Source organism: Gasterosteus aculeatus, chromosome 18 (genome assembly GCF_964276395.1).
Source record: "Gasterosteus aculeatus chromosome 18, fGasAcu3.hap1.1, whole genome shotgun sequence".
NCBI classification, from domain to species: Eukaryota; Metazoa; Chordata; class Actinopteri; order Perciformes; family Gasterosteidae; genus Gasterosteus; species Gasterosteus aculeatus.
The window spans coordinates 5,502,779-5,523,875 of NC_135706.1; the positions used below are offsets into that span (position 1 = coordinate 5,502,779).

General features: G+C 43.3%; 1 protein-coding gene across 1 annotated transcript in view; it reads right to left on the reverse strand.

The window, feature by feature from the left end:
* man1a1 (mannosidase, alpha, class 1A, member 1) overlaps positions 1-21,097 on the reverse strand; it is a 93,339-nt gene that overhangs the window by 47,480 nt on the left and 24,762 nt on the right. The window contains exon 3 of the mRNA XM_040160450.2: positions 6,917-7,032. Within this exon, the coding sequence (XP_040016384.1) occupies positions 6,917-7,032 (116 nt within the window). The remainder of the gene's footprint in view (positions 1-6,916; positions 7,033-21,097) is intronic.

Genomic DNA, 21,097 nt, shown 5'->3' on the forward strand with positions numbered 1-21,097 from the left:
CCATCAGGCTTTCAGCCACCTTCGCTGCTTTATACTCCCTGACAGTGACCCCTGCAGTCGCACGAGTCAGCAGTTGGGTGACGTTATCTCATTCCCGCCAGATGATGCTCGGCAGAACTGGCAGGCGAGGAGTAGAGACCTCTGATGTTGAATCCATTAGGGAGTGCATAGGAAACGGGGAGCTAATGAAGGGCCGGAGCAAGATGCATCGACGGCATAATCGCCCGAGTAGAACCTCTTTGGATGAAAGTGGATGCGATGATCTCTTTTTTTGCGGTGGGGGGTTAATGGCTACTTGTTTGGTGTCATTGGAAAAACTCAACTCTAAGAAATGTGAGAGCGGAATGCGGGGGAGAGGGGAGCAACATACACATATATTTTTCACATGACAGAATATTCCCTTTTCCCAACCAGGCTCTTTCGTGGCTTACGATTGCGCGATGTGTTTCAGAGCGTTATGAGTTATGCCAGCGGGAGTCTCAGGAGGTGCTATAAACTCTTTCCCTTTAAATAGATCTAAGAAGGTGTTGCTTAGCTGCTTGTGTCAAAATAAATGGCGATGTGACCTGTGCGGCTCCTGCGGTGGGACTCCGAGTGAGGTGTCGTAGACTTGTCAGGTTCGAGATGAAAAAGGAAAACAATTTTTACACGTAGACAAGTGTTTATTTTGGTAAGGAGCGTGCAGGTCAGCTGGTACGCATCACTGGAACATTGATGTGCTTCAGTCAGCACGGGGGTAGTGACTGTAGGGTCCAACTCCTCGACAATTGCTCTTCCATGTTTTGTGGTTCGGCTTTGAATCAAAGTGTGTCGCATACTAAAGTCACCAATACCACTTTTGTGTCAGATCTAGGAAAACCTTCCGTGTAGTAACAAGAACACATGTGTTCTTGTTACTACACGTATGTACATTCTTTAATCATCCAAAATTAAAGCATCATCGTGGGACTCAATGCAGCTTCAATACAAGGTAGTCCGTCTGCATAGAGCATGCTGCAGTCAGGCTCACAGGGAACTGGTGGAGCTCATAAAGTGCCGTATCGATTAAATCAAATTCACTCATTTATGGTAAGAGATATTTCTGTTCCTTTTAACGGGCTCACAATTGACTTTCTGGCCAGCAGCTCTTCCTGCCTTTCCTGACATCATCATTAGTTGCTGTTCCAAGTGATCAGTACGTGGTGTGCGGGTGTGCTTTGCATTACGATGTAGTAATCCTTATTCTTTACTCACTCATCACACAGCAGTTATGAATAGCACAAAAGTTCAGCATAACTATCTCAGCAAACCGGCTGCTGCTGTTATTTTACTGTTTGCTGCTCTGTGTGTGTGTGTGTCTGTGCACTGACTATTCAAAGCCATCAAGACTGGTGTACTTTTACTTGGGGACAGTTGTACTGACGCAGACGTGTTCCATAAAGATGTCATGTACATCTGCATGCTCTCCTTTCTCCATCTGCTACTCTGTGTCTTCTGGCAAAGTGTCCAGAGACAAAAACTGCTGGCTGCTGTCATCACGTCCGCATTCATAAGCCTCAGACAATCCCCCATGTAGGTTTTAACAAACCTTTGTCTTCTACTGTCTCTTTTTCATTCCCCTTTTTTGCGTTTAAAAATCCCTTTTTAAAGTGTTTCTTTAACCTCGGGCGCAAGGCAGTGTTTTCATCTTTTCAATCTCCTCTGGGAAGGTTTGAAACTTTCCTGGATCAGCTCACTTGAGTCGCAAATGTTTGTAGTTGTTGACTTCTGTGATGTCCTTTGTCCGATGAGCGATTTGCCATCTTCTGACGAACCTCCTGAATAAGTGAACCGGAACGTGTAAAGCAGGCGTGCCGATAGGTCGATCGCCAAGGCAGTGCCGGCAGATTGCTCATCATTGGAAAACAAATCACATTGGGTCATAACGTGACCGACCTTGCGAAATAACGGAATACTTGGTAGTGCTTATTAGTGATCCTTGCTCACTAAGGGACACATTTAGTTTAATTCAAAAGCAACCCTGGCTGATTCTAATCAGTTATCCGAGTGAGGTAATCAAGAGTAAATGGGATGGTTGTGACTATTCTCTTGCTTCTGATCCTGGATACGCTACTACTCGTTCCCTCGACTACGACCCTCTTTCCTCACCGAGGACCAGCCGATGGATCGCCACGACTGCCGATTGAAAAGTAGCTTTGGTTGAAAAAGTGTGGGCATCCCTGGTCGAAAGCTATGCTTTCACAAGATACTTTAGTAACAATTGAAATCCTCCTCTCCCAAGGTGTTTTCACAATAAATGCCTTGCCATCAAAAAGCACTTATCCTACAGCATTACGCTTACGCTTACCATGTGTGGAGCATCAAAGGTAGCTTTACGCTACAGCAGCAAATTAACAGAGGAGATGAGAAAACAACAGGCCTCTTGCTGTGCCGATGCTGCTAGAATGACAGGACGACTGCTGGTTAATGCTGTAAATAAGGCAGGATTAGGCACGGGGGGGCATGGGAATGAGCTGCAAGCCACAGTTATGATGTCAGTACAGTGAGGAGGAACCATACACCATGTAACAACTTACATGAACTCATGCCGTTATAGCGCCAATGTGTGACCAGAACGTAACGGAAATCTAGCCCAGTGTTTTTCAACCTTTTTTGCGTCAAGGCACACTTAAGACACAGAAAAAATCTCACGGCACACCAACAACCGGAAATGATATGAAAATCAATCCCAAACATAGTTTCAGCATGAGCATAATATACTCAGGGAAACGCATGTTCTATTTGTTGTGTTTTATTAAACTTAATATCATCCTAATGCCAAGATGGCACAGGCTTTATGCCCAGGTATCTCTTAAGCCTAGTTTATCAGGCCTACCAACTCTCACGGTTTCGCCGTGTGACACACGCTTTTGCATGTTTTCACACGCACTCACGCCACACAACCAATTTCTCACGGCAAAAAAAAAAATCTGATTTTGGGCCGAAGCGCGTTCGTTCCTTTTCAAACTCCCCGACAATAGATGGCGCTAAGGAGCGCATCTGTAAACCCATTCGCTGCATAGACATCCTATTTACCCCAAAGAGTCCCGAAGTTAGCAACAGAAGAAGATTTTCAAACAGACACAACCGCGGGAGAAAAGAGCAAAGACTAAGGTATGTTAATGACATGTGGTTCAATTAAGTACTCACTCTCTTAAACTTTAAATCTTGAAAGAAATTATTCGTTGTGTTTGTGCGTGTGATTTTGAGTGGTGAATGTAAACTCAGCTGTCATAACAAGCAGCAGGAGAGCACCTTGTTAACCTCTTGGTATACTGCATGCTCAAAACACAAATTACTAACCATCTTCTGATCTCCTTCTTAATACCTCATTTTTTGTTATTTTATTTATGTGTATTTATATTATGTGTATCCATTGTTTTGCTTTGAAAGGCTACTGTTTAAGCACTTTAAGCACTTTATTTGTTGCACTTTTTTGTTTGATAATGAAAAATATTTTTCCCTAACTAAACTTGTGTCATTTTTTGCTGAACATAAATCATTAAGTGCTCTTAAGAATACAATTATTAACAATATAGGTTAGGTTTCAGTTAAGAATTAGTTGAATACCATTGTAATCAAAATGTCAATCAACCTAAATTGGTCTAATCTTAAACACAGGTCTATTAATTAGGCTATATTGTGGTACATAGACAGTCATTGAGGCACAGCAATAGTTTTCTGGTTGAATGTTCAGCTCAAGTCTAGAAGGCCCAACAAGTCATGAGCAGATGAACATAAATCAGAATAAGTTCAGGCATACCACCCAAAAATCCACGAGAATGCATGAAATAACATCTACTTAAACCAAAATGTCCTGGGGGTGGACCATCAGCTATGTCTTTGCTTCACAGAATGTAACCAATGTTGTCCATCTCCAGTAGGCCGCCCCTATCAACGACTTTGGGCCCCACAAACCACCAGAATGCAGGGTACAACATGGGTACTACGCCAAATGAATTCCAATTTCCTGATATTTGAGCCACCAACGTGTGTGGCTGCGTGCGCGGCAAAATTTTGGTCACCCCCGACAAAATCTCACTCCAAGGTTTTTTGAAAAGTTGGCAGCTCTGGTTTATGCTTCTGCGTTTTCAGAGCGACGCGGACGCAAGACCCCCTTGCGTGTCCCTTGCGTCGCTTTTCACACCTCCTTGCGTCCTTGCGTGTGTCGAGCCAGTTTCCTAGGCTTGCGTCAGCAACGCAAGCCTCCCGCAGCGCACCAGGCTGCGATTGGTCCGCTCACAGTCTCACATTTCCGCTTTCATAGCCCGATACCGCCATTATTAAAACGAAGAATGTTTACGAGAGAACGGATCAGATTTAAGAACTTTTGTCGTAGGAAATGCGCAAATATGAACGCTTATACAAGCTGTCATTGGCGGGTTGTAGAAGCGGGTTGGATTCAGTCCAAGTCAAGTTGTGGAGGAAAATACGGGACAAATGTGTCCGCGATGAAAAGCAGCAGTGGCGATGCACAGGGCAATGAAGTCTATGATAAATAAAAAAAATAAAAAATAAGTAGACGTGACTCTCTAGGTCGTCTTCAACAAAACACGTTACTCCGCCTGTTGTTCTGGCGGTGCTCTACAACACACGCAAGACTTTTAGAAGCATGAATTGAAACGAGTGCGTCGACGCACACACAGAAGCATTTTTTAAATTGTCATCTCAGCAAATCTGCCTATTAATTACGCTGCGTACCGCCACCCACAGGCAGAGGGGAGTATTGAGCCTTCATACCACCAACAGCGTGACGACACACACTCTTTTTTTTTCACCAATGAAGTGACAGTATGTAAAAAATGTTTTTTTTTCACGGCACACCTGACAGCCTCTCGTGGCACACTGGTTGAAAAAGACTGATCTAGCCAGCGAGCTATAACTTCGCCACATGGCTTAAATGTGGCGCTAGTCGCATTAAAAGCTTACATGCTAAAGTATGTCAGGAACATTACGAATGCTATGTTTTCCTAAATGTGATATATAATTAGAATCTAATGAGACCTAAACGTTTTGGCTGATGCAAAGTGTGCGTGCTCGCGCATACGAGGTGCATGCTAGCAGATAAGTGCAGTTCACTTAATGGCCATCGCTGTCATTAACGACCAGCAATTCTGAAAATACCAAATAGCAGCTGGTCTGAAAGTGTTTTTTTAAATACACCACTTGATATATTTCCTTCCCAAACAGAGGCTTAAGCAGCCAGCTGTTTGGCCCCCATTGTTCTCCTGTTCTCTGTAAAGTTGGCTGCAAGTGATATATTGTAGCCTCGGAAGTTGTTATGGAGAGTGAAAAAAAGCAGCTTTTAAAATAATTAATTATCAGCAACCGGTCACATGGACCCTAGGAGGCAATTTGTCCTTGTCTGCTCGTATTAATTTGACAGGCAGTTAATACATCAATCATAATGTTGTTTTAATGAAAACTCAACTCCTGGCATGTGCTCCTGGAGTTCATCTACAAGGATTTGATGGAGGTACAGCACAGGAATAAGGACAGTTATGATCATATTTTGTAGGATTTAGGATTTTTTTTCATATGCTTTCAAAAGATAAATTAAGTGTTGTTTTTTGTGGGTGTGTGCTTGTGCGTGTGAGGGGGAGAGAATGAGTGTCGTTGTGATGATCAACTGAATTAACTTTGCTGAACCTTGATCCTCTGCCATAATACACCCAATAGACTCTTAAATTACGTTTAATTACATTGAGGGTAAAATGGAGCCTTGAAAGACCTTTTAAGTCCAGGAGTCATTGGACGCAATACTCAATATCAGAGTTGTGTGGAAAAACAAGAGATATGAACACAACGTCTGACATCCAAATAACTTCAGGTGAAGTGAAACAAATATTTCAGCAGCTAGGGCGATAATTCACATTCAAAGTGCACCTTCAACTCAGTGTTGTTCACTGTTCATCATGCGATGCTGTTCATTAGTCGACTGCCTGGCACACATGCTTTCCCGACAGCACTCGAATGCAGCATACTTGTTTGGAGTGTATCCGAAATCTAGATCTAGATCCACCTGTCAGTGTGAGGCTCCGCTAAGTCAGTTTGTAACATTTTGAGATGTGCTTCCAACTTGGTAGTTTGATAAGGAAGGTTTTTTTAATTGTTGGAAGTAAAATAAATAACAACTTGTCAACTTGTATTTGCGACACGCCGCTTTCCAGCGGAGCCTGAATGTCCTGTTTGCTGTGTCTCTTGGAAACTTTTGAAGATTTTGTAATGTAGTAGCGTATATCATTTATGCTACAGCGTTAAATTGAACTACGGTCAGCAACTGGTTGAAACAGGCCTTGATGGTGATGCATCCAACTTTTGTAAGTCCTAGGGTCAGGGTTAGTCATTGACATTTAAGTGTGTTACACAAACACAATTTGAAAGCAGTGTTTGAAAATGATGAAGCACTTTTTAAACACGAATAACAACAAACATACTATATAATATTCAAATTGTATTTGATCCAGAGACCAAACACCAAGCAAAAGGTATTATAAACACATGATTATCAGTATAACCAAGGCATAGCATAATGAGCATAATAAGCTCAAAATTGCAGGATGTTTTAATATCTCATGTGATACACATTCCTTAATCGCATGACGCAAAAACGTACTGATGTAATTCTCTGATGCCGGGTTGATTACATTGTACAAACCAATTAGCCAGGCTTCTAATGGATCGCAGCGCACTTAATCAAAACAGTAATTTTGATTCCACCAACGACATATGTAAATAAAAAATGTTTCATAACTTGAGACAACGCACATTACCCCAGGAATCACAGAGGTTTGTGTCTTTCTGTGTGTGTGTGGACAGGAAATGAGAATACAGACTTCAATGGTGCAAGTCTGTTAATTCTTACTATTTTAATGCATGCACACACACACACCCTTACCATATTAAAGTCGAGGTTCTTCTCCACCCAGTCAGTAGCAGCATCAAACTCCTCAAACATCTCCATGATGTAGAGGGTATCCAGAGCGTCCACTATTGTCGCTCCCTTTATACTGCCTGCAACAGAAACAAATGGAATGGGTTAGAAATGATTTGCAGAATTTGTAAAATACACCCGGTGATCAGAAGTTCACAGCAGGACCGTTCGGAGGTTGAATAGATGATTGGGCTTGACAGACGGTGAGGGGCCGCGGTTATCGGCGCTGATGGACCGTCGGGAGTACCGCTCATCTCTGGTGATTGGCCTCGCAGCGGGAGCGGAGACGCAGAGGCCGTCGTCCCGGCGCTCACATTACCCAGATACCCCTTTCCCGAATCCCACCCTACCCCCGGCGCCTTGGCCTGGGTTTGTGGCAGGGAGCTCGATGAATCATTGAAAAGAGGTGTAAGGGCATTAACACATCAGCGTAGGGAGGACGAGCGCACAGCTAGAGGGGCAAGGAGTAGAGGTGGAAAAAAACAAGAGAAAAGACACTGAAATAATGATGAGGACAGAAAAAAAACAAGTCAAAGACGGAGTTGGAAAATGATGTTTGGCGCCGAGATGAAAAACCAGGAAGCTGCAAGTTTGTTATTGTGTGAAATCGGTAGGTTTTCTTTCCTTCTGCAAGTAGTGGGAGGATGCAAAGGCTACTAAAAGCTTTCCATTACACACGTAACGCTGAATCATCAGCTACGCCGCTGGGCACAGAAGTAGCACTGTGCTCACTCTGTGTCTGCAAAAAAGGATTGTTAGTGCTTTAGAAATAACCACAATTACAAATGACATTGCAGATCTATGAGAGGAGGATTGTGACAACAGATGAGAAAGGTGTGATTTAAGCCACATTTTGGGCTGTTGCCGAGTGCATTTCCTTACTCTGGGGAGCACCGGGCCAGCTGTTTCCCACTGCTTCCAGCCCTAATGCTAAACTAAGCTAATCTCCTTCTTCAGGTTCCAGCACCATACTTAATTTACAGATTAAGTGACAACTATCCTATTAGATGCAAAGGAACGTAACAAAGACATGATAATCCAACGTGTAAAATCCATCAGACATGAACCATGTTCATGATGTTCTGTGTGTAGGAAGAGAAGAGCCTGTGAGCGCAGGTGTCAGCTGATGCTGTCGGAGTCACTCGTCCTTCCTGTTTTCCATCCACCTCCCATTTTCACTCCATCGAACCCCACAGTGCGACAATGGAGAGGACGAGACACTTTCCTCCCGTCCATTGTCTTGTCACTTTGCTTCCTTCCTCCTCACTGCTCATCCTGGGTCCGAGTGTGTGAGTATGGGAGTGTGTGTGTGTGATTTGAAGGTTACGGGTGGGCAAAGTGTGCCCAGAATAGTAATACTAAAAAGAAGATGAAGAAACTATTTTAGAGCGGAAAAGAGAGATTTGTAAAAGGTTTCTTTGACTTTATGTGAATTAGTGGGAATTTATTACTTAAAATACTGAACATTAGCTGGTTACATCTCATTGAGTCCTTTGCTTCCTTCACATATGGCAATAAATGTAATACTTTTCCTAGTCCATAAGTTATTGCACTAAAAATAGAGAACACTTGTTCTTTCACATGTCGCAGAAGAACAAAAATAATCTCCGACGTATCAACGGGCCATGAGGGAGTAGGTCAGCGGATGAAGGATTTGTGTCAGCGTCCAGATGGGAGGACTATACAATCGGAGACGAAACCAAGCTGAGGTCCGCGAGGTTGCCAGAGCAAAGTCTGACGATCTCGGAGTTGCGGTGCCGCCGAGCGGTTTGTTTTCCGTGGTGAGACGGAGAGCGCGGCGAGGCGGCAGATGGCGAGGCAGAGGGCTGCGATGCTCGTGTAAAGCACGAGTGGTAGCGGAGGAGGAGAGAGTCTCGGAGACGGAGCAGCAGGGGAGGACGGGCCTTGTGATATTTGCTGGAGGTGGTAGGCTGCTGACAGCGGGAGGATTCTTACATATGTACAAAGTCTTTCCAGAAAACCACCGGCACCAATGTGTTCTCCTTCTGACTTTCTCCCTTCGCTGTTTCCTGGTGCAGCAGTGCGAGTGCACAGTGTGAAGAAATGACATTTTTATGCAAATCATTTTTGTTTTGTTGAATTAAATATATATATTTATCTATTTAGTAAAAATAACAAAAATTACATATCATTTCATTTTTGTGTCCTTGAACATGGTGCCGCGTGTCGGAGGTGAAGCTTGTGAACGCATCAGGTGCTTCAAAGGACAAAGAGAGAAAACAACGTTTGGGATTTGATGCTCGCCCTTTGCAACATCACCAATAAAGCACAGCACAGGAAAAAACGATAGGAGTTCCGGATGGGAAGATGAACAATGGAAGAGCTGAAGAATCGTTCCCAGAGAACGAGGATGGATGGGGGTGGCATGGCGGTAAAAACAAAAAGGGAGAGACACGGCCCAAAAGTCATTAACACCCGGGGTGCCTCGTTGTAGTGTGGCCTGAAACACGAGCCGTTCAGCTGCCGCTTTTCCTACTCCACTCGCCCTCCTCTCATAAGACCTCCATCAATCAGTTCTCCTTATTCGTTTTTCTCTTTTCACAACAATTCTACCCTTCCTCTCCCCTGGTGTCCCTCTATATCTCCTATTCTCATGGCTTGATTGCTGCTATTCACCCTTTGCTTCCTCCGTCAGCTCCTACCTCGAACATAACATAACAAGGGGAGAGGGATGGGTGAATTCAAGCAGAGAGAAAAGCACCACACCTTCATTCATCTCCAATATAGGCAGATGTCCTTAACAAAACACACACACACACACACACACATTGAAAAAACAGTCCGGCCTGTCATATCTTATAGTATGTCATGTACAAAGTGTTAGTCTGCTGCATTTTGGTGCTAAAACCAAGTATTAGCTGGTTTAACTTTACGTGTGGATGACTGGTCAATAACGACATTCATTCACTGCACTCCTACTCCTACGTTGCAGTGTGTTTGTGTGTGCGTGTCAGTCAGAAGAGTGATGCATTGTTAGGTTGTTCAGAACAAAATGACCTTCGCTTCACACAATCAGGCAGTGAAGACAGAGCTGTAATCTGTGATGTCGGACCGGCGTGATTGATTGAGAGTGACTGACAATGCGGTGTCGCTTTTTGTGTTTCTCACACACATACACACAGACGTAAAAAACAACACGTTGATCGTGTCAAAATGCAAACATGAGCTCTACTGATTCATCTGTAAACAGCTGTGCTCCTTCCTGAAAGAATTGAACAATAAACCCACATCGATCCCTTTTTATTCGCTGCCTTTAACACCAGGCCATATTTGGAATGAAGCGGTTGTGTGAGTTTCTATAATTTCGACGTGCATCGCTCACCCTGCACACGCCCTTCTGTTGTCATTTTCATATTTATTCGTACACTTACATCGGCTCTACTACGCTACATCACTGACAGTTAAAGCGCCGTGCCAACTTGACTAGCATAATAAATAACTTGATTTGTAGATTTGTAGACTTTCCTCACGAGCGCACAACTTTCAATCTGTAAAGCCCGAAACGTCACAGAGGTAAGATCAATCCCTCGTATCGCTGGAGGAACAACATACGAGTCAAACATACGGGACACACATTTGGTTAGCAGTGAGCAGCGGACAAGTTTACTCGAAGTACATAATGACATACTACTACATTAAACCATATCGATCAAACCAATTGATGGTGTAGGACATGAATATACGCTTTAGCCCAATGAAGATCGCACTCTTAGTCTCACTCAATGTGCCGATGAAACGCTTTTCTTCGATGGCACTCCTCATTAGAAACAAGTACCAAGCGTAAATATTCATTTGATTGCAACTGTTTGCGGTGACGAGAGCGAAGAGGTCCCAATCTTGATGAAAACATAATATTCATGCAAAGGCGAAAAAAAACATAAATTCTATTGTGCTATAAAAGCAAAAGCAGGCTTTGACCTAGTATTGTGAAATGGCATGAACTTTATGACGCATCCCTCAGCCGTACAAGCAAATCATAACCTCTATCCAGCTTTACTGTGGGATGAATTAATATCGGCGCTGCACGCTGACTCAGCAGCCTCAGCCTCCGGGAGACGGACAGCAGTCAGAGGAAGTGTCAGAGATATTAAACCGTACAGAAGAGAAACTGCTATTCTCTTCAGTCTTAAAAATGAATACATCTCTTCTTGAAGTGTCTCTTCAGCTCACAGTCTTTTCAGTAGCCCAGAAACTTTACAAACTTTCCAAAAAAGAAGTTCCGTATCGTAGCGCTAACTAAATGCAAACTCAAGGTCTAATCCCTATTCCTGCAATCTGACCCCGGTCTTGACACCCTTCAGCCCTCATGGTGATCCCATTTAGGCCCGATCGGCTCTGCACCGAGTCCACTCCGTATTCTGCAAGGGGTCGCCTGAGGGGAGGTGAGAAAAAGTGATAGCTAAGCCTAATCGAGTTATCCTGGGCAGAAAGCGGGCACGCACGCAAGCCCAAAGTGTATTAACCCATCGGCTCCTGCAGCCGGATACTCCGGCGTCGGCACCTTCCTATTTTTTGGTCAAGGTTACGGTGAAAGGCGCGCTTACTCTTTCTCTCTCTGTACAGTGGTACAGAAATAAAAAGTGATTCCACAATAAGCTGTCACCGAGCAAAGTAAAAGGAGCCTCACTTTTGTTTGGCAGCCCCGTTTAAATCGGGCCTGGGAATTTCTTGGAAGTCGTGCGGGGTGCGTGTACAACAGTGTGCTCATCGTCGGGGAGACGGGGCGGTGGCGCTGCAGTGTGTCGTTCGGGGCCTCGGAGGGTGGGGGAACCTAAAGGAGGGATTGTCGTTGGTGCGTACGAGCGGCCGTGATTAATTCATGTGGATGCCGACTCAAGGCTCTGTGACAAAAGGCTCTCAAGAGTATGCAACACAAGAGTCTGGTAAGGTGTACGTGTGTGTGTGTTCATGTGACGGATACCCCCATTTCAGCTGCTGCATCCCACCCACCTCTCAGCAGAGCGTGATTTACATCACATCAGACACAAGCAAATACACCGTCCATCCCCACCCCACACACACACACACACACACACACAACCTGAGGGTAGGCCGGAGCAGAATTACTCTATCCATTTCAATTACAGAGATTGAGTATCTGATTCAGACGCCACACAATGCTGTGTGGGAGCTGAGGTTGCATCCCAGGACTCGATGTCAAATTACATAACCGACTAAATGACTTGACTGAGAACCAAAAAAAAAGCATTCTCCTCATTGACTGGTGGACAATAACATACATTTCAGCTCGGTGACTGGCTGCTTACCTCACAGGAGTGATTTGTTTGGTTGTACATCACCGTGACTCGCCGAGGCCTCGGGCTGAAGTGGATGCCATTAAACAGACTGGATTGAAGAGGAACTAAATAAAGACTACGTGACTCAAACCATTACAGTTTGGTGTTTTTCTGTTTTTCTTCAAGGAAAAGGTGTTGATTGGAGCGGCTGCATTCTCGCATCGCGGAGCCTCGCAGGACGCTGCATTCTTCTTCCTTACAGCGGAACAAGACTCTACCCGTGGCCGTGAAAGTCGCAGAACATGAGGCAGCCTCGCTCTCATCTAAGAAGTTTAAAACAGCCAATAGTTGCCTGTCCACTTGTGAAAGACAGCAGAATTTGTCGCAAAGGACTCTGGACGTCTCGTGCTGCAATGAGGATCTTGATCTGGTCATTCTCATTGAAAATAACATTATTATAGCATTATTATTTTCATGTAGCTTGTAGATGAATGATTCCAAAATGCTGAATTTAGCTGTGAAGTATTTTCTGCAATTCCCTTCTGCTCTTTATTTTTTCCATTCTCTCCAAATTAGACTGTAAGTTGCAACCCCTCCCTCGACCTTTAAACCCCCCCCCCCACAGACGCACACCCGTGTCCTTGTTCACGCTCAAAAGAGGTGAGCATGTTTTAGAAGTTAAATACCTCGTATTTGTATACGGTGCACTCATACTCTACTGGAAGCAGAGTCCAAATAAGCCAGTGGAAAAACAGCGGGGGGAAACTTAATGGTGTGTTGTGCAGTGCTGTAAAACAGACATCTGTGGGGGGAAAGCCAAAGTCCTGCTCAGTCTCACCCTAGAGCTGCTCCAAGCACATGAGCCTGTTGCTGCAGCACCAATAGCAGCGAGAGGCCGCACAGAGAAGTACTGGAAATAGCAACAACCCTGATGGAGCTGAAGTGGATTTCCACCCTTCCTGTAACATCTAAAATGACTCAGCAGCTGATTAGAACAGGACGAAGCGACACAAACCCGACATCCATCTTTGGATCACGACTGCCCCTATTTCTACGGTCACTTTAGTAAAGGCATGCGAGGGGGGGGACGGGTGTAGGGAAAAGCCATTGAGAGCACCGGCATGGATGGAAGGCCTCGGGAGACAGGAGGGGGAGAAACAACATAAAGAAAAGGAGGTCATCATCACAAAACCCTGGCAGCATCTGTGGCGAAGGCTACCATTCATTCCACGGCCTTCTAAAAACACTGTGGGCAGGGTCTGGGCAGATAACAGCCCGCCCCCCGCCCCCTCCCACACACACACACCGTCTGCTTTTCTCAGGGGATGCACTCATCTCTCACTCAACACGCCTGCAACTGATGATCCATCCAAGTGCACAGCGAATAACCAAAGTCTGTCAAAGAGCTACGTGAAGTATCACCTCATGTAGCATGTGAAAAAAAACATGGAGCATTTTTTAATGCTTGGTATTAAGAGACTATACATGGTGGTGAAAATGCTCTGCAACCCGCTCGTGTGAACGAGTATTGCCAAGTGGTAGAGGGATAACTACAGTGAGCGACGGTAACTAACTAGCAGTTAGCTTGCACCACGGTGACGAACACCTGGGACGGATCCTGTTATACAGCCTCTAGAATCGTTATTTACAGTACATAAGTACATGCGACATAGGTTGTCGGGTTTGACTTCTGTGGGGAAATTAAATTTCTACCAAGATAAGGTCATGGTAGGTTCCCTCTGAACAAGTCCACAGCTTAGAACAACAGGACAGTTGACCAAGAGGGTGGGTTCAAGAGTCCTAAGCAGGTCACTGAACAGTACAACCAAACTAATTCCCCAATATAAGTAAGTACACGCCTACAAGGTAACAAGAAATCAAAATGTATCGCTGTGAAGTTGAATGTTTGGATGTTTGAATGTTGAATGTTTATTCGACACATTTCTACCGTATCTCATTATTTAATCTACACTGTTCAATCTGTTTAATCTATACCTGTGCACCCGAAGCGCAATGTCCTTCCTTCTTCTGCTGTGTATCACATTTACTTGCAGTTTGAAACTTGATCTATGATTTCATATTTCATATTTTTCACACACACACATAGAAAGCGTTCTCTCATAACACGGCCCAGGTCACACTGGACTGGATGGCAACAGACCTACAAATTCTGCCTTTTGCCTCCAACAGCGGACATCAGTAGTGACCTTTATTGCGCTGCGGCTCAGTCAAGTGTGTTTATTTTAGACAGAAAACAGGAACTCACACACACACACACACACACACACACTCACACCATGGGCAGCTTTTTTTGTTGCTTTTGAACACATGAGTGCCTCCCCGTGCTGCCCCTCAGCTAGATCGAGAGGCGGAGAGAACTTGTGCTCCAACCTTTAAGCTTGTTTGGCTGCCGAGGAGTATCAATTAAAGAGGGGACGAGGGAGGGAGACGCGCAGACAGCCACGGTGCTGCAGTCGGAGAAGAAAAACAACAGGAGACTATGCGGCGTATTATGCCCCAATACCACTTCAAATCACAATGTTTTTCTCTACATAGCACAATGACACACAGCATATGGCTCGGTTTCTAACTCATGGGGGTGGCAGCCAATGAGGACATTGGAATCACGTCCTTGGTGATACATCTGGGAAAGTAGGGGGTTTAATGACACGAGAGGAGTCGCACGTTATTAGAACTTCAGGAAAATCTATTCATTCCGACAAAGGGTTAAATGCCCTTCACAGTAACTGGCGGAGATCCAAAAACAACTAGCTGCAAAACTAAGTAAAGCTAATGAACAACAATTGTACTAAAGTCTACTTGACTTAGTGCTGAATATCAGGATATCACATCAGGCCGATCACGATTCACAAACTGACACAGTCACCAGTCTTTCTTTTTCAGATTCAAGACTATTGAGCAGCTCACTGAACAGTGCAACCAAACTCTTTTCCCAATAATATATATATATATACATAAAATATATAGTATACACCTGCAAAGTTATGAAACAACACAACAAATTGCACTCTCAATTGTATCGCTGTGAAGGTTAAATATTTATCAGTTAACCATCTCTCTGTGGACTCACTAATCGTTCCTGGTCGTATCACACACCTCTACTTTACCTCATCATTTCATCTACACCGCTTGCTCGCCCAAAGCACAATGTCTTTCTTTCTTCTGCTGTGTATCACATTTACTCGAGATGTGAAACTTGGTCTTTGATTTTATATATTTAGTCGCAGATGATGAATCCGTTACAGTTTCCATCTCAACCATGCCTCAAACTCTGATTCTCTTATTGTGTGGAAGGAAATCCACACTGCAGACTGTAACAAGGAAGGGTTGCTACCCAATGCTCACGGCCCAAATGCATTGTCATGGGAGCGATTCTTTCATTGATTTTTAGAGAAACAGTCTGCATGTTGAGCGAGTACTAAATCTGAGAACTCTTCTTCTACTGCCACTGTGTCTTGGTAAAAATAGAAAAAAGGCTGCAGAACAAGGCCTTGGTACAAACTCCACCTCTGGCCCTTTGGTGCATAATGGAGCAGAGATTAGATTAAATTCTATAATGTCTAACGGGAGCCGGAGCGTGGCTTAAGGCCGGCTGGACGATCCATGATCACTGAGCTCAGATTGAACTCCCGTTGATCTGAAGAAACTCAACAAGGTAATGATTCCTCTTGCAGGGGTCGCCCAATGTACTCTGGTCGGCGCGATGTGGGCGGGAAAGACCCTCGGTGGCGGCTCAGTTCAAAAGGACAATTTGTGTGAAGAGTGGGCCAGTTAAAAGACTCTGATACGAGCCAGAGGTCTAAATAATTCAGTTATTCCCCACAGCTGAAATATTACAAGAACAGAAACATTTTGGAGAGCTTGTAACTTGGACATGTTCCCCTGCACATTCTTTACTAAGAAAATCTTAAACCGGAGAAGAGGGCAATGCCTTCCGCCCTCCGTTTTTTAGCTATGTGAAAATAAGGTATACAACTTCTCAAAAGACCTCACGAAAAAAGCAGAGTGGACCTGTGTTCATGGAGATGATTGCCGAGCATTCTAGGTGAAATATTGTTTGTGACTGGGAAAAAAAACCTGTTACAGCAGTCTGGGAGCAGCAATCAGCTTTAGTTACCCAGACTAGGTGTGATTCAATTAGCACTGCGACCGAGCACTTCATTTCTAATCTGCATGCAATGTGTTACCGTTATTGAATGTCATTTTGACATTCAATAAAACCACATCGTAAGTAGTTCATCCTGTCGGTAGTCACCAATACTGATGCTGTGTGAAATGAATCAACTCTATTTAAGAAGATCTGCAGTGCTCTATGACTTGTGTTTTACAACTAGATATTTTATCATCCTCTAGTGATTATTAATGTACTATATACTGTAGGACAAAATAAATATAAATAACTATAATATCCATGTCACTTATTTTACAATATCTGAAAGTAAAGGCCAAGGAGAAAGCACCTTATAGTCATTCTCTGTAATGGCCAGCAGGGGGCGACTCTTCTGATTGCTAAAACATTGAATTGCATTGATACAGTATCGTTCCTTATACTGTAGCTAACTATTAGTGGTGCAGCGGATCATCAAACTCACGGTTTAGATCAGATCACACATTGGATACAACCAACTGCTGATCAATAATGGCAGATACAAATCTGTTACTTGATTGTAGCAGCCAGTCTACAAGGCTCTACAGTTGCTAAATGTTTTAGTGTCACAATGAGGGTTTGTTTCCGGTTTTATTTGGGATTGTCATGTCCTCTCGTATCCCTGGGTTGACTTCACTTCCTGCCCTGGTGTGTTTTCCTCTGTGTCCACCCGCCTGCACCTTCCCGGTTTATTTACACCATGTATGTCCATTGTCTCTTTGTAGGTCCATCGTCTATATCGGTTAAGTTTTGTTCAAGAGATTGTTTGGTTTGCCTTGTGTCTTCAGCGTTTGCCCTTTGACATTCTGGAGTTTAAGTGAAATAAGTCTGCATTTGAGTCCTCCTGTTCGTGTACTGAACCTGACATTTGACAATTGTCTGTAGTGGGTTGTTGTTCATGAAAAAGTTAAACAAAATAAATTTTGTCATTAGTAACTTTAATGAGTTTAGTTTTAATGATGTATTATAAGCTGCTTGAACAGCTCATAATTCATAACGCATTTCTAATATTGATGTATGTTACTGTAAAAAAATATCCTTCAAACAAACATTTTTTATTCAAGTTTCTCAACAATATTCCATTTAAAGAGATTGCATGTAAACACATAAAACATTGTTGGTGATTATTTTCACTGAACAGAGGCTGATGGTATCGTAATGCCCCTTTGTCGGTCAGACGTCACACTAGTTTTTAAGACTGTTTTAAATTTTACCTGTTTCTTTATAATGTGACCGATTAACAAACTAAACGGGAAAGAAAACTCCTACATACACATGTTAAACTCAATTTGACAGAACCTCTTCACCGGGACATTGTGGGTGTTAGTTGAGCCGATTTAATGGGTCTGTTCGCACTCGTGTGCCATTACAAATAAGTTACACATCAGAAAGTCACTCGGTAAGCATCTGCACCGTCAAATAGTTAAGGATCTCTAACTACTTACTTATTTTATTCAATAAAGCGCTTTATTTAAGTGCCAACACGACTGTACAAGCAGACTGCGTCTGTTGCTCTCTACCTTTTGAAGTATATACATATATACTGTGATGGTGTGTGATGAAGCATACCCATATCGTGCTTGGATGTCTGCCAAAGTATTTGGTTGAGAAGATAAACACAGTTGCCTGCCAACATTTCGGGGGTGTAAAGTTGGAGTTGAGGTTAATCACCCACCCAAAAGAAGAATGCACTATATCTGCAGTCTTTTCCTAAATATACATTGGATGTCTAGGCTTCATAAAAGCATGCTTGAAAAAAAAGCAAATTCTGCAGTCTTAGGCTGAAGATAGCAGACGTATCAAGATTGTAACAGCATGGATGTTGTCCTGGAAGCAACTAAATTATATTATAAAAATAAATTGAGAGTACTGAATGTAGTTTCACTTCAGCTGAAATGATTTGTTGATTAGTCAGTCCAACGTTCCTTTTTTCCATCTCATCAGGAATCAGGAATCAGGAATCAGGAAACATTTATTAGCCAAAATATGTCAAACATACAAGGAATTTGTCTTGGCGGTTAGTGCGCGACAGTAGACAGACAAGACAACAGTGCACAAGTAATAAAATAAAGTGGAATGAAATGCTAATGCAATGGGTTAGTAGAATAAGGCTAAGGCTATGGGTTAGTATAAAACAAGGGAATAAAGTTAAAAAAATTTAAATATTAAAAAGTTAAAAAGAAAAATATTAAGCATAAAGTGCACTAACGAACAAGTAACAGACAAGAGACAAAGTGACAAGTGACAAAGTGATGAATTGCAGTTAAAGTGGCATCATTTTCATTTTAAAAAACGTGCCGCTGTCCTTGTACTTTGTGTTAATAGAACACTTCACAGTTTGAACGGTTGGTCAGACAAAACAGGTGATTTACAAACTGAGATGGATTTCTGATTTATTGAAATACAAACATTGATTTGTAATAAACTGAGAGGACTTTGCAACACACCAAGGTTGAAAAATTAACTTTTCCAGGCGTATGCAGGGGAACATAAATATAAAATACAAAGAGCGGCGTTTCATTTGTCATTCCAATCCCGGTTGTCTATCTTACAGTAAAATAACTTTGAAGCTTTGAAGTCCAGGTCCTCGCAATGCCCCAAAATCAACTTGCAACTTGGCTCTTTTATTAGGTGAAAAAAAAGCTTAAAATGCCTGATGGAATAAGTCAAAAGAATCACGTTCAATTTGAAGTGGGCCTCCTAAAGCTTCTGAGAGAGCTTTACCTCTGAAAAGTCTCCAGTCTGACTGGAACCTGGTTATTGCGTATCGGGGATATAGCCTCCGGTTCGGAAAGCGGCTTCATTGCATAATACTCGAGGCCGGGCTAATATTATCGTCATACATCATGTTCTATAGGGGTTGGAAAGCGGCTGTGACAAGGCCCCGGGGCCACGCTGTCTTATTTACTGATGGAAGTGGGTCTGCTGAAGCAGCCATCCGAAAGCTATTTACTGTTCTGTAGCCGAGGCTGGAGGGATGCGACGCGAGGCAAAGACCAACATGGGCTAACTTCTGAATCAGTATTCACACAGCCGCTTTCCTCCCTCTTTCTACATTTTGATAAATTCCAGTAATGAAACAGTGTCTGGAATTTACACAACACTGATTGAATTCCCGCATTAAGAAGAAGGAAATCATTAAAAATGAGCCTGTAAATGCCCCGCGCTGTATAATGGAATCAATGTAGTAAATGCTTTTTTTGGGTGGCGTTTTCCCCAGCGGTGAAGACGGAAATTCCATTTCAATCGAATGGTAATTTTATATGCAGCTACCTTCTATTGTAAAGATACAAGACACAAGATGGAATCTCGACTCCGATGCAAACCAAAATCATCTTGTCTCATAACAGGAATTTACCCCAATAAATGTGAAAATACTGTCTTCTGTGTCTCCAGATTACAGTGGTAAAACCTGAACATAAAAGAGCCGGCTGCTGACTCACAAGAATGAGGCTAAATGTCAAAAGAGTCATCTTACTGCACAATCTGTGGCTTCACCGTCTCCTGCAAGTATGTATATGTATATATATATATATATATATATATATATAAAAGCGCTGACATCCTGTTGATGGTGTTAGACGCACCCTGAAAATAAAGCGCTCAGCTGTGATACCATGACACAAATAACGCAAGCTTTGTGGAACCGATGATGTAAGACACAGAAACACTTTGGAGATGTTCAGAAATAACTTTTTATGCAGTGCAGGTAAAACTGCATTAAGGATTCATGTAATGGCTGCCAGAAGTAGAAAGGAAACATATTGACTATCCTCTGAATAAAACCACATGGCTGCCGTTAACATCATCCATTTGTTCTATTCTATTCATCGGGTTCGGTTTCACATGTTTTGTGAAATAATAAATGTGGGGCTCTTTTTAGAAGATCGTCGTGCTGAAAAGTGTTTTTGCCACAGAGCTTATTTTCTGCAACCATCTAAAATCCAATGAAAAAGTAATAACCACAGGGGGTACCAATGCGATGCCAACTCCCTGGTTGGCCCTCAAAAATACGTCAAAATGCAGCCGCCCAGTAGCCAGAAACACACGTCTGCTGGATGTGTTAATGAACAAGTGTTCACTTACATGTGAGCATAAAGCCTAGTTTATGCTTCTGCGTTTTCAGAGCGACGCAGACGCAAGCCCCCCTTGCGTCGCTTTTCACGCCTCCTTGCGTCCTTGCGTGTGTCGAGCCATTTTTCTAGGCTTATGTCGAAAGCGGCGCAAGCAACGCAAGCCTCCCGCAGCGCACCAGGCAGTGATTGGTCCGCTAACTACATCCTTTACGGAGTCTCACATTTCCGCTTTCATAGCCTGACACCGCCAACGCCGGTTTGCCGATCGAGAGGTGCACAAAGTTGTCGGGGAAATACGGGACAAATGTGTCCGTGATGAAAAGCAGCACTGGCGATGCACGGGGGCAATAAAGTCTATGATAAATAAATAAACAAATAAATAAATAGACGTGACTCTCTAGGTCGTCTTCAACAAAAACACGTTACTCCGCCTGTTGTTCTGACGGTGAACTGCTCTGCAACACACGCAGAACCATGAATTGAAACGAGTGTGTCGACGCAACGACGCAGACGCAAACGCAAACGCAAACGCAGAAGCATGCGCCGGCCTTAAGGCTTCAGTGACGTGTTGATCGCCAAAGAAAACAACGTGTGCCTCTTATAAATCCTACTTCCTTCCACTAATTACAGGCAGCGTACTTTG